Source organism: Rhinolophus ferrumequinum, chromosome 9 (genome assembly GCF_004115265.2).
Source record: "Rhinolophus ferrumequinum isolate MPI-CBG mRhiFer1 chromosome 9, mRhiFer1_v1.p, whole genome shotgun sequence".
NCBI classification, from domain to species: domain Eukaryota; kingdom Metazoa; phylum Chordata; class Mammalia; order Chiroptera; family Rhinolophidae; genus Rhinolophus; species Rhinolophus ferrumequinum.
In genome coordinates this window covers 10059579-10073963 of record NC_046292.1, presented here as the reverse complement: position 1 = coordinate 10073963, position 14385 = coordinate 10059579, and the positions used below count along the sequence as shown (strand labels likewise).

Below are 14385 nucleotides of genomic sequence, written 5' to 3'. Positions count from 1 at the left end.
AAAAAAAATCTGTATTTCACCTTTGTTTCTCAAAGAGCTTTGCTGGGTACATGGTTTTAGTTTGACAGTTATTTTTTTTTTTTAGCGCTTTGAAGACATTGCTCCACTGTCTTCTGTCTTTCTTTTTGCTAAAGAGAAATCAACTATCAGTCTAATTGTTCTTCTGATAGCTGCTTTTAAGGTTTTCTCTTTGTCTTTGGTGTTCTGCAGTTTCCTTATGATATGGCTAGCTGTGTATTTCTTTTTATTTATTCTGGTTGATATAAGTTGTGATTCCTGTATCTGTGGGTTCATTTTTTGGAATATTCTCAACCATTATCTCTTAAAACATGCTCTCTTCTTCATTCTCTATTTGCTTTCTTTTGGGATTGTGGCTCGTGCAACTGAGGAACTGAGTTTTAATTTTTATTTAATTTTAATTGATTCAAATATAAGTTGCCATTGCCGTATGTGGATAGTGACTATTGTGGTGGGCCAGAAAGCTCTAATTTCTCCTTCATAGTTTTCATCAACTTATCTCTCTGCATGGCATTCTTGCTAATTTTCTTAGACCTATTTTCCATTTTAAAAATTCTCTCTTCAGCTATTTAGTCTGCTGTTTAACCCATCCTTTGATTTCTTTTAATGCTACCAATTATATATATTTATTTCTAAAAGTTCTATTTGGTTCTTTTTTCAAGTTTGCCTGGTCTTTTTAGATAGTCTCTTTTTATTTGCTTATATTTATGATTTCATCGTAAGTTTCCTTAAATATTGCATACATGTCATCTTGTATTTGGTATTGATAATTACTATATCTGAAAGGCCTTGGAGATTCTAAATTGGCCATTAATTTCTGCTGACTCTCATAACATACTAAACTCATATTTTATCTTATGGGACTCTCTAGGATCTAAATAGCAGATGCTTTCCTCCAGAGAGGATTTACATGGCCTCTGCTGGGGAGGGGAGAGGTAAGAAGTGGAAATAACACCTGGGAGCAGAGACCACTTTATGTCCCTTAGAAAGGCCCTAGGAGAATGAGCGGGTCTCAAGTTCTTTTCCTTCACTTTGTCACACTCCAAGGTTCACTCCCCTGTTAACAGTTTGATGTCAGTGTCTGTCCCCAGGACAGACCCCCGTTTTTGCTTTTGGTTATCACTCACTGCTCCTATTCTGGTGTTAGCTCACAGCTTTTTGTTTTTGGATAGGGGTGACGGGGGTTTCCCCTACTTTTGGTGAGGCCAGCAATGCACTAAAAGATATGTTTTATTCCAGATTTAATGGTTTTGTAGAGGAAAGCCCTTCAGCCTGTCTTCCTCCACACTGCGACAAGTGGACGTCCTTCCTGCTATGTGCACTGTCCACCCAACACTCCTCGTGTTCTGCTGTCACTGCTGGTGTGTGGCTCTGTCCATCTGCCCTGCCACAAAGGGAGTCCCCGGCTTAGCGGTCAAGTCTATCCATCTCTTTATTAGCCAGGCCTCGTTCATGGTAATGCTCGATGCCATTTGATGGTAAAAGCCCAAGTTACGGGAAAAGAATGGATTCTACGGTTTTGTTTGAAGTTTGAATCTGCCCAAATGTGTCTTCTGCTCAACATCCTTCACTGGCTTCCTGGATAAAACCCAAGTTCCTTACATGACAAGGCTCTGTGTGACTTTGCCAGCTTTCCTCAGTTCCCCCCTTCCCTCGGACCCTGGACTTCTTGGGCTTCCCAATTCTCCTGCCTCTCACCCCCATCTCCAATCTGCTGTACCTGCAGCTCTTTCTGCCCGAAAGGTGGCCTGATGCTGTCTTCTCTGCTTGGTGAACTCCTATGAAGCCTTCAAGGCTCTGTTTAAATGTTGCCTCTCCAGGGAACCCTTCTCTGGTCATCTAGTGTAGACCAGTCACCTCCCTGCGACATACACACATCCACGCCCGCTAGTCCACACTCACACGTCACCTCCCACATGCTCTTACCAACCCAGGTACATGCCTGCACGGTCCTTCTCATGGCTGAAGTTAAAGGTTGTGTAGTTCATTCATGTCTGTGAGTCCCACTAGACTGCAAACTCCACGAGGACAGGAACTGGGCCTGCTTTTGCTCTCTAGATATCTCGGGTACCTAGCTAGGCTTTTAAACCAGTGCTGTGCTGGTAGACGTTTAACAACCGGCTCTTGTATTTGAAAAACCTGCTTTGGCTTGTGGCATTTGTTTTGCCCGTCTCTGGGGTGTAAATTCACCCACCGTGGCCGAGAGCAGTTACCAACATGAAGCCACTGGACATGAACGTGGGAAATCAGTTCATGTGCCTGGATGAGCCAGCTCCAGCCCATTGCTGCCTGGAACAGAAGGAGCTCTATGAATTTTGGTCAAAAGGAGGCAGACAGGAAGGGAGGCAAGGAGGAGAGGGAGGAGGCCTCCCTCTCCAGGCTCATCTTCTGCCAACCTCCTTTCATCCACACCAAGCTGCTTGTGCTTCCCTCCAATGCACCACGTGGTCTTCTGTCTATCTCTCTCTGGAGGGTCCCTCGACCTTGGCACTACTGAATGGCATCTGGTCCGGGTCATTCTGTCATGGGGACTGTCCTGTGCACTGCAGGAGGTTGAGCAGCCTCCCTGGCCTCTGCCTGCTAGATGCCAGTGAGCACGCAGTGTGGCTGCTCCCAGCACCCCATTCTTCCGCCCGGGCCCCTCTGTTGTCAGACCAGCCTTGACTGGGCCGCCAACTATGGTCAAAACTCTCTATGGTCAAAACTCTCTGCCCTTCGCCAGTGGCAGGGGAGCCCCCATTGCACTTTTCAAGCCAAAAGCCAAATTCTTATCTTTTTAAACAGTTCATTATAATGTGGAAAAGTGCCATTGTGCGGCCTGATAGAGGCAGCTGCATTGGATAGAGACGCTTTGCTTGAGCTCAGCCACAACTCCTATGAGATACGTGCAAAAGACGGGCCTTGGAGTACGGTCCCACGGGACGAGACAACAGAGATTTAAACAGCATCAAGTCATCAGCTGTATAGTTGCTGGGGTGACAGTGGGACCCCTGCTGGGCCCCGCCACCGACATACAGCACCCCTGACTCCAGGGCCAAGCAGGCCCTCTGGAGGCCCTGAGCTGAAAAGCTGGTGGGTTCAGAAATAAGTGTGGTCCCCCTAATGTCCGGCTGTCCAGGAGAGAAGGGCAGGAGGGCCTCTGAGATGGGTACCTGTGGCCAGCCAGGCCCCATGGGACTCTGATCAGGGGGAAACACAAGGGCTGACGGGCCCACAGAGAGAATCTAGGCTGGAGGTGGCAGAGCTGGTGGCATAGGCACCAATGGGGGCAAGGAATGTTTTCCCCTTAAAAGGCACTACATTAAAAAAAATTAGTAGTCCATCTTAAAGAATTGGGGTGGTTGACATGACATTTGGGGTTTCTCTTGAAAAATCAGGCACTCTGGAGCCCAGCAGGGGCTGTTTCCTTTAGACGAGGGGGGGTGAGTGCCATCCCACCGCTCTGCGGCCGCCATGCACCCACTTCACTGACTCTCCTGAGGCCTCTGGGTTTGAGACATACCGTGATTCCCGAAAATAAGACCTAGCCGGACAATCAGCTCTAACGTGTCTTTTGGAACAAAAATTAATATAAGACACGGTCTTATTTTACTATAAGACCAGGTATAATATAATATAATATAATATAATATAATATAATATAATATAATATAATATAATATAATATAAAATATAAGACCGTGTCTTATATTAATTTTGCTCCGAAAGACGCATTAGCGCTGATGATCCGGTGAGGTCTGAGTTTCGGGGAAACACGGTAGTGGGAATGAGGCAGGTAAGAGCCAGCACAGGGCTGGCTCACGAGAGTGCTCATAGAGGTGGGTCTTTGTCATCGTCACCCACACACTCTTTGCAGTGGGGCCGTTAAACCTGATCTAAAACAGCAGCTAATGAAAGTCATTCCAGCTCGCATTCCGGTCCTTCCTGTCCTGACAGATAAAGCTTGCCTGGTGCTCTACGATTCGTGGGTGAGAGCACACTGCAGCCTCCCCTGTGAGGTGGACATGAGGGTCCCAGAGGCCCATTTTACAGATGGGAAAGTGAGGCTCAGGAACGCCCATCAGTTGTGTACACAGGGCACAGCCAGGCCCCAGGGCCTGTGCGTTATCTCGCTGGCCCACGTGTCCTCTCATGTGAGTCTCCTACAGCACTGAGGCAAGCAGCTGCGATGTGCCAGACACTTCTATCCATCATTATTTCACCTTTGCAACAGCCCTGAGAGATAGTGGTTTTATCTCTGTTTTACAGAGGGGCAAACTGAGGCGCTAAGGGACTAAGTGACTCGTATAGGGTGACCCAGCTAAGTGATCAAACCCAAAGATCTGGTTCCAAAGCCTGGGTCTTTCCTTGATATCCCTCCCTGTATTGCTCGGTTTTTTAAAATCAGTTCTGCTGGTTTCAGGTTGTCACTAAAATGAGTTTGTGTTTCTCGCACATACAGGAAAAGACAGAGGGACTTTGGGAGTGGTTCACACACCTGAGCGGCAGTCGGTTTGTAGGCAGCTCTCACATTCCCCTCTGCCTTGCAGACAGTCCCCCCTTCTCCTCCCTTCACCAGAGCTCTGGTCCCTGCAGTGACAGCTGTCAGACGGGGTCTTCTTCCTCCCTAGCCCATGTGCCCCCACGCACAGATTCCATGCCACCCCCAGAGACATCGGCCTCCTAACAAGGAAGGAAGCTGGCACTGTGCAGGCCTGGAGCCAATTTGGATGTGACTCTGATATCGCTGGCTTGTCCCAGGGAAGCAATTAGGCAGCTCAGAGCTGGCAGAGTGACAGAGAAGGTGGAGCCAGATGTCCTATCGGGATGGAGTGCCCATTCTGCTCCTCACCCCAGGGTCCTGCGGCAATGCGCATGGCTCCTCTGTCTACACCTGGGACCTGGGACAGCAGCAAAATGAGTACCCTGGGACTGGCATTTCTTAGCCAATCTGCTAAGACCCTTCTGCCTTCAGCAGATGCTGAACACCAACTCAGGTTCTTTCTGAGCAAAGTGGGGTGCTCACATAGAGGGCTAGAGTCCACCTGGCCTTGAACCCAGCTCACCTCACTTCTTAAGGAACGCAGGAATCCCACATGAGCCACAGGGACCTCCTGTGGCTAAACGATGTCCGAAATGTGTTGTGCTTAGAGATCTCCAAAAAACCACTGACTTAGAACCTCCAAGCACAGAATAAAGCAGGCTGAAGAAGTCGACCGATCCTAATATTTCCCAGAGGGTGCTCCATGAAACTAGACAAAAAGGCATGCTTCTGTGGTCAATCAAGTTTGGGAAACAGGTGGAAAAAAGTGAAATATTTCTCTTCACTGCAGAACTTGTCAGAGACTTGAAAAGCTAATGGGTTGTGTCCATCTCTAAGGGTCGGAGACACATTGTTTCCAAAACTTATTGACCCAAGGATTTTTCTTTTTCCAGCTGAATCTTGTGGTCTGTGGCAGCTCAGAGCACTGGCCTGGGAGTCAGGACCCCTGGGTTCCAGAACCGGCTCAGCCACTGCTTGGCTGTGGGCAAGTCCCTCCTGCAATATGAGGGGAATGGGTGAGAGGCCAGAACCCTCTCGGCTCTGAAACTCTTTCTTCCTCTGATCCTATAGGAATGGGATGCTATAGGAGTGGGATGGCCCTGGCAGCTTGGGCGAGCTGCTGAATTTACCCAGGCCTCAGTCTTCCCATCTGTACAAAGGGCCCTGCTCTGCCTGTCTCACAGGGCTGGTGTGAGGCTGAAATTAGATCGTTGTCATCATGTCAGTCTGTCTCATCATCATCATCATGATCATGGCTAACATTTATTGCTGCCTGAGCTAAGCCTTTTAGGTGTAGTAACTCATTTCATCCTTGCAGCCACTCTCTGACAATATCTTATGGTCCCTAGTGAGGAAACTGAGGCACAGCCAGGTTAAGTAACTTGCCTAAGGTTACCAGGTAGCAAATGTCAGGACTGAGAGTTGAACACAGAGAGACTATGCAGAATCTACTCTTTTAACCTTGACCCTCGTCTGTCTGCAAAAGGGTGCTGTGTAGACCGTAAAGAGCTGTGCCCTGGGAGAGGCCTTGTTACCCAGAGTCACACTATGGTTCATCCAGGGGACATGCGTGGCCTCTTGAAGGGTCTCTGGCCCTGGACTTGCAGGCTTTCAGAAGCTGGGGGGCCCGTGAGCAGCCTCCACTTTCCTGTTCTGCCAGGGTTGAGGAGAGAGAGGCCCTGAACTACCTCTGTCTGATGGGCAGAAGGGGTGAGTGGACAAGTCGGAGGGATCCCATGGAGGGTGACTTTTCTACAAGGTGTGTGTGGTGGGGGAGGGGGGCAGGAGGAGGCCTGAGGCAGCCGCTGCCTCCTCTTGTCCTGGAGGCCCTTGAGGGGAGCTCGGAGACGACCTAACTCATCGATGGCATACTGCCTTGGCATTGCAGACCCTTTGTTCCAATGAAATCATATCTATAACAGAAATAAAAGCTTTGGGCTGAAAGGCAGCAATTGTGACAGGGGAGCTGGCTTAGGACACCAAGGACTCCACAGGCCACAGGAGGGTTCACCAGTGCCCTGGTCTGTTTCTGGGGAAACCTGAGGCCCAGAGAGAGAGACCCACTTGCCCATGGTCACACAGTGTGTCCTTGGCCAAGCTGGGCACCAGGAGTCCAGAGCCAGGCTCAGAGATCCTGACTGCCCTGGGCTGAGGACAGCGGCATCTGGGGTGGAGAAGGCTGGGCCTCCTCAGGAGACGGAGAACTGGGTCTGGGCAGAGCCCGGCTGGACCCCTCAGCAGCAGCTCCATTCCAGACTGCTCCCCAGATCACGACTTCAGAAGCCTTGCTCCCAAGTTAGGGCTCATCATCCAGTGTCCATGGGCCACTGTTGGCCCCAGGCCAGGGCCAGCAGGCCCCGAAATGCTCGGTGGAGGTCTCAGTCAGGCACAGGTCAGGTGAAGTCTGAGCTGGTGGACGTCATACTTAGAACTTGGACTTCACCCAGTTTGACTCTTGCCCCCGCCATTTCCTGGCTGTGTGCCTCTAGGAAAATTGGGGAACCTCTCTGTGACTCTAATAGAGGAACTGCTGCAGGCTTCTGGGGCTGCCCAGGGGGCAGCAGATACTCACATCGTGCCAGTCCCCTTTGCTCTGCTCAGTGGGGCCCAGTAAGACCTCTGGCCACCAACTGCCTTGGGGGCAGCCTGGGGTTTTGCTTAAGGGTGGTTCCTCCCTCAGTGAGGGACCCTAGAGCTGCCCCAGGAAGGTAGCCTCAACCTTCCTTATGAAGGCTCCTTGGGAAGCTTCCTGACGGCATGTCTGTGCTAAAACCTGTGGGCAGGATGCCAGACTCAGCCGTGTGGAAACTTGTAATCGAGCCCACGTGGGGAGCTTGTTCAGTACACACAGCTCCCAAGGCCTTACCTCCAGACCTTCTGATTCAGTAGGTAGGGGACAGAGCCTGGGAATCTGTAGCATTAAAACTTAAGGCTTGGTCAGGTTTGACAACTACTGAGCTATGTGTGGTTCTCAAATCCCTTTCATTTCCTTCCCTCTGGCTTACTTTTTTTTTCTTCTCTATCATGGAACCCTTCAAATGGACTCGTGCATGAAGATGCAGTGTGAAACAGGTAAGAGAGGAACTTCTGGCTGAAGGTGAGACTGCAGCCCAGCCTATTAGTTCTTTCACCAATTACGGGAACCTCTTAAGGGACCTCTGAGGAACCCATAGGGGTTCCATGGAACAGTTTGCAAACTCCTGCTTATTCCAATTTTTTTCCTCTATGGGGTGGAGAAACCGAGCCCCAAAGAGCTATCCTGCACGGGGCTTGGCTAGTGAGGCTTTCTCAAGTTCTCTGAAGCTTCCTGTTGATCAGTTGTCCCTGGGAGAGAACTTGGGGGCCTGTGGCTGATCAGAGACTGTGTGACAGTTACTGAGAACGGTGACTCAGGAGCCAGACTGTTGGAGTGAAATCCCAGTTCTGCCTTTTCCGAGCTGTGTGACTTTGGGCAAGAACTTCACCTCTCTGTGCCTTGGTTTGTTCATCTATAAATGGGGACGATAACAGTATTTATCTTGAAGGGTTGTTGGAAGGATTATATGAGTGAATATCTGCAGAGTTTGAGGCACGCCTGGCTGTTAAACCAGGCCGGCTCTGGGCTCTGACACGTCTCTTTATAAATGTGCCACCCCAGGGTGACTCTTGGGGCTTCTGTCTCCAGAACCCACTCTTGGGCAGCCTAATTGCTTCTCTTGGTCTAAATTTGCCTGTGCTACCCACTGCACAGAGTATGTTTCTACTGGACTTACAAAGACAGTCTGCCGTCAGGGCTGGTGTGTTCTAGGTGCAAATGCCTCAAACCTCCCTGTTCTAAGGCAGACAAGCCAAGTTTTCTCCCAAAGCAACAATGGAACTTTAATTGGACTCTGAGGACCTTGCACAGCTGGAGGGATATCAGGTTCTAACAACCCCAAGGCCCTGATTTTCTCCCTGGGAAGAAATTTTGATCCATTCACTTTTGGGCTAAAGATGTGTGTCAAGCTGCTTACACACTTTTTCCCTCCCTCTGGTTGAACTTAAATCCACTCAAATAACAGGAAACACAAACTGTGCGGCCAGTCCTTTCCAGGTTCAAAAACATATTCAGCTTTCATGTCTGAGCCTGAGAGGAGGGGGTGGGGTGGGTTCTTATACCCATTTCAAAGATGAAGACACTGAGGCTCATGGGATAAACAACTTGCTTAAAATCGGATGCAGGGCCAGAGCTGGAGCTAGTATCCAGGCATGGCCTGGCTCTACTCATAGGCTACAAGGTCCAGATGGAGCACAACATGCAATTTTATAGTTTCTATTATTTTGGTGCAATTCACTGCTGCTTACTGCCAACCCATTAAGAAAGCAATCAGAGATTTCTGAAACCTACAACTCAGATACACAAACAGGCGGTCAGCCCGTGTTTTCCAGGGACTCTTAATTCAGAAGCATGGCTGCTGCACACAGCCTGGCTATGTCACAAGCCTCCCCTGGGGACGTGCTAGGTGATCGAAGTCCTGCCATCTTTAGGAGGAATATATCAAGGTTTTCAGTTGCTGGTATTCTTGCTTCTAAAGATCAGTCCTCTTGGGATCATCTTCACAGGGGTTCGGTTTGTTGGGGTTGGTGGCACAGCCCTGCAGAGTAGAGGGATGCATATTTGCATCTTTTTTTCAGTAACTGGGCTTTAAGACGCCAGGCAGTGATAGTTCAGGTTTGAATTATCTGTACGCCAGCTGCCAACAAGTTGTATACCCTCAATTTGCCTGTACAGTGACACTTCATTGGTGATGTGCTGTGACTTTGATATTTAAACAACTTCTAACATACAGTCAAAATCAAGCTCCTACGTTAAGTTTCTTTTATTGTATAAAATCATGAACTTATCCTATCAGATCAAGTTAATTGTAGGTATTCCCTCTTGATTCTTCATTACCACCAGGTTCTTTTTCCACTGGGAAGTGGGAACAGGTGGCAGGGAGGGGGCCATGGCATACTTTGTCCCACCCAGTGGAGTTTGAGTTGAAAAAGCTCAAGAGCCATTTGTTCTGAGCAGATTGGCTACGGGTGCGATGTTGGTAAGTGCTGTTTTGTGAAAATGCAGGTTTTTGGTGCGAGGGCTCATAAATATTTTTAAACTCCTATTGTCAAAGGGCTGATGATCCCGTATGTGGCAGCCCCACAGCACGGGGGCTCTCCAGAGCCCAGCTGAGTGAAGCACACAGCAACTGCCCAACAGCTGGGGCCCGGTGAGGGGCTGCTCCTGGGCCCTGGGCCCGTCCTGGGGCACTTGGTGTTGGGGGTGGAGCTTCCTGTTAAGCGAGGGAGGGATGGGTTCTACGGCGGAGCAGGTGGAGGCAATCTTGTGCTGGAAATGAGAACTCGGCACAACAGCCCGTTTTCTGCTCTGCCCGCCCCACCGGCTCCTCTCTGGGGCGGGTTTTCTGGGCCTGGGGGTACAAGGCTGACAGGAACAGACTCAGTCACAAAAGCAAGGAAGTGCGAGGCTGTGCCAGAGACTACTGGTGGGTGACGGACCATCGGGGTGACATTCAAACCAGGCCCAGCGGAAGCACGTATGATGTCCACCTGTGGTCTGAGCCCCACGCTGCCCAGGTGCTGCGGTGCTTCAGGGCACTGCAGATGCCCTGGGTTTGGAGCCCAGCTGTACTGTTTCCTAGGATCCTTGACTGACCCAGGACGCTTTACTTAACCTCAGTTTTCTAGATAACGTAGGCTGTTGGAAGGTTAACTGAGTTAATACATGTAAAGTGCGCAGCACGGACCCTGGCCCATGGTAAGTGCTTAATAAATGTTAATTATTATTATTATTATTATTACTATTATTAGGTTACACCTGTTGGAGCCTGCCAGCACGGATGGGAGAGCCCACAGAAGGGCCACCGAGTACAGCCACACAGTTTGTGTACTGCACAACTCAGGGCGCCCACACAATGGTGTCTCATGGAGTAAAGCAGTACGCAACCCAGGCCGCTGTACACGGGCTCTGGAAGCCCTGGGCAGCCCTTTTTGTTTCTCATAGGCGCCACTTGAGGTTGGACCATTAGGGGCAAGGTCTAAGAAATTAACAAAGGAGGTAGTGTGACTTTTGAGTCGAGCTACAAAGATTGGAATAAGGTATGGCCGGGCCCTTGAGAAGGTCACAATTGTAGGAGTGACAGCTTGGATTTTGGCCAAGTCACTCCTTTCTGGGCCCAAGTTTTCCTCATCTGTCCAGTGTGGAAGGTTGGGTTAGTTTGGAGACGGCAAATAGGCTTTCTCCTTGCATGCCAACTCCGACTGACTGGCAGTGTCTGCCTGAGGCTTTGTAAAGTCAAGAAATCAGAGGCCACTTTGGCCGGGCAGGAAGGACTCTTTAATTGATTTGTGATGTTTGCATGAGGACAGGGAGAGGGGCGCAGAGGCATGTTTGGGCCACTTGCCCTCTTCAGATTAGCCCTGTGGTCCTCAAGCCTGGCTGCACCTCACCGGAGAAGCTCTGATACAGCCTGGCATAGGAAATTTTTTCCGAAAGCTCCGTGGGTGATTCTACTGTGTGGCCAGGTTGAGCACGGCTAGGGTAGACGCCCCTAAGTTCCTCGCAGTTCTGAGCCCTGTAATTTCTTGGCATGCACTGTGTATCACGGAGCTTTGAGCTTGCTTTCTAGCAGAAATAGCAGGGGAATTAAAAGGCCAGTCTTCAGTCAGTCTTATTGCTGGAGAGGCTTTGTTTCTAGGTTGGGAGACAGAGATTGAGGGCACTGGCTGCAATTAGGTATTCGGGTATCTGGTGGCCTCTTCTTGGAGTTTCACTGGGAGAGGCCCGGGCTTTGCGTCTGGAGGATCTCACGGGGCTCAGAAAAGCCTGGCTTTTCCCTCTGGCTTCATCAGGGAAGCCCTGTAGCTCCCTCGATTTCTCCCTTTAGCTCCTCTCAGTCTCCAGGGATGGTGGGAAGGTGGGACCATGCAGAGGCCCAGTGAGGTCTGCAGAAAGTAACATGCCCCAAACTCACAGGCCCCACCTCTGGGCCTTGGAAGGTGCGCCGGTGGGAGAAGGAAGCCGATGAAAGCTGACCGGGGCGCTGAGCTGGAGAACGTGGGGTCCAGGGTGCCAGGCTCGAAGCTGGAGCATTTAGGACCGCGGGCAGCCCTGGATGCTGACATTAAGGGCGGCAAAGATGAAATGTTTCTGGGAGAGAAATGTTTCTCAGTCCCTCCATGGTCCCAGAATCCAGCCAGCTTTCCTCGGCCCCTCCCATCATCCCCTTAGCACCCAGCCCTGGAAATTCCAAGGAGCAGGTCATGGGGGCTTTGCCTCCCGCTCGGAGCAAGATAGAAGCAATCAAATAACATAGAATTCGATAATATTTTAAAATAAGCTTTATTTAGATTTTTTTTTAATATTTTATATTTGCATCCATGCCTTCGAGAAACCTTTCCCACGGGAAAGGTTATTTTCATCTAATGTTACCCATAACTCATTCGCTATTTGACGTAGTTCTCTTAAATAAATCATCCTTAGTAACTTAGAATTATCTCCTAATTTACAAAAACTGAAATGAAAAGGAACTACTAAATCATTACCAGGAGTGGTTGCAATCTTATTTCCTTGTAAGTAAAGGGAAAATAATAAAAATCAATCAAAAGGAAAAAAAAAATTCATCGGGGAGAAAGTGTTTTTCTAAAATCTCTCTCTGTAGAGAAAGATGCCAGTGCCAATCTCTGGGTTAAACAGCTTAGCCAGAGGAGGCCAGAACGAGCCTTATTAGGTGACTGACCTGCTCCTTCCCAACCCCCACCTGGTCAAAAGGAAAGGGAGCAGCCAACTGGGGCTTTTCTGTTCATTTTAGAGACTTGGGACAAAATACCCTATCCGTTCTGATAGAGACGCTCCAGCATTTTAAAGTCTTGTTTCTTTGTAAGAGCTGAGAATGTTACTGTTAGCAAAAGCGTAACTACTGTAGTTTAGGGGGAGTGTGGCTTGAGCTGTGTTAGTAGTTAAGGTGTGGGGTCGGGGCGGAGGGGTTCACAGGCTAAAGAAAAGGGAAAGCTAGTTTTAAGCCTTGGGAGGCCCTGGCTTCTGGCTCCCGTGTTCTCAATCACCCGGCGTCTAATGCACATGGTTCCTTTGCTGGTAAAGCCTCACTGGAGCCAGTACTGCTCCCCACACAGGCAGATGTTCCCTCCAGCCTTCTCTCCTGGGGTGAGTGGGCTCAGGCTGCTCTGACAGTTGGAGGACAGGGCCTGAGGGACCCCAAGAGATTCTGCTCTGTGTGGCTGGAGGAACCAACCGGAATGGGGAGGGCAGAGGCTCTGGTGCTGGATGCTGTGTCCCCAACAGCCCTCCTCTTGAGATGAGAGCCCCCCACCCACCAATGAGACCTGCCTGGCCACTGTGCAGAATAAACCAGGGATGAGAAAGACACAGCTGCAGGGAGGAACGTATGCTGCCCGAATACCCTCATGGGACGGCTCAGGCCGAGGGTGCCCGTGGTCATACCCTGGTCATGTGGTTGGCTGTCTCCCCGTGTATTCAACGTCACTCAAAAGACAGACCCAAGAGAAGATGACCATGACAGTAGGCGCCTCTGCTCACTGAGGTCAGTGTTCTGTAGTTCAGGTAAAAAAATATATATAGAAAGGCCTGGAGGGCTATGGGTGGGAAGAAAGGTGGAGCGCACTTCCATGCGGGGGCTGAAGAATGGGGAGAGAGAAGAAGAAAGAACGGAAAAAAGCAAGCTCGGAAATCCCATGGCCACCCTAAACTCTACCTTGCACAGTTTGGCAGCAGCGTGATAACAGAACAGACAAGTCAACAGAAACACCCGCCTCCCGCCCGCCCCATGGAAAAATATACATTCCAATATTTATGTAATAATTTAGATAGAATAAGTCTTCTGCATTTGTGCAAATAAATTAAACGGAAGAATTTTTTTTTTCCATAAAGAAAGAAACGGCAACTCAATTTAAAAACTGGCAAGCCGTTAAAAAGAGCCCGTTTGACATCAACAGACCCAGCCAAGACAAGTCCCCTGGGCCGGGCTTTCGAGACTGCGGAGAGAGGACCTTACCCTGACGGCGATGGCGTTTTGTGGTTAAAGTGACTTGGGCATGCCCCGAGAACAGGGTCTGGTCCCAGACTTTCACACCGGGGGGCTGGGGACATCAAAAACAGACCACATCATCGGGGAGACGGGCTCCAGAAGTAGCAGTTTGGACAAGGGACATTTACAAGCACGGAGTGCACAATAGTTTTGTTATTTACAAATACACAGCAGTCCTTCAAGTTTTCAAGTTTCATAAAAAGGAGGAGGGGAGGGGAAAGGGGGAAAAGAAAACAACCCAACGAACCAAACAAAAAGGAAAAAAAAGACAAAAAAAAAAACCAAAAAAAAAAACAAAAACAGAAACAAAACAAAGCCAGATTAACAACACAACTGTATCGCTCCAAAGACGACAGAGAGTTGACATATTCACACACGTTTGTAGTATGTACATCAATTACAGAGGTGGCGACGCACGGGGAAGGGGGGTCACATGTGTGTTTGCGCCTTGCCACACCCAGCACCCACATTCACGCGCACCGCCACGCACGCCCCCACGCGCATCGCACGCACGCACATCCACACGCACAGACACGCCTGCCGGGCAGCAGGCGAAGGGAGGCGGGTATCACCAGTCCGCGTCCTCCTCTATGTAATAATCAGGGGCGGTACCATCAAACAAGCCGGGGTCGAGGGACTTCCGCTGCTTCCCTCTGGCGAAGACGCGGGAGATGGAGCCGAATCCCATCTTCTCTTTCTTCTTTTTCCGTTTTTGGTCTTCAAGATCCTCTAGTGACTGAAGAGTCCGGCCAAGTGGCAGAAGTA

General features: G+C 49.7%; 1 protein-coding gene across 7 annotated transcripts in view; it reads right to left on the bottom strand.

The window, feature by feature from the left end:
* KAZN (kazrin, periplakin interacting protein) overlaps window positions 1–14385 on the bottom strand; it is a 1005443-nt gene that overhangs the window by 30052 nt on the left and 961006 nt on the right. For 5 of the 7 annotated variants that reach the window (XR_004423856.1, XM_033114228.1, XM_033114229.1 and 2 more), the window contains one exon: window positions 14233–14356. Coding sequence is in view for 6 of the 7 variants with exons in the window: in XM_033114228.1 (XP_032970119.1) it covers window positions 14233–14356 (124 nt within the window). In the remaining variant the exon portion in view is untranslated. Of the gene's footprint in view, window positions 1–12889; window positions 14357–14385 lie in introns of those variants that run through there. The other 2 variants (XM_033114233.1, XM_033114234.1) reach the window with 1 other exon arrangement.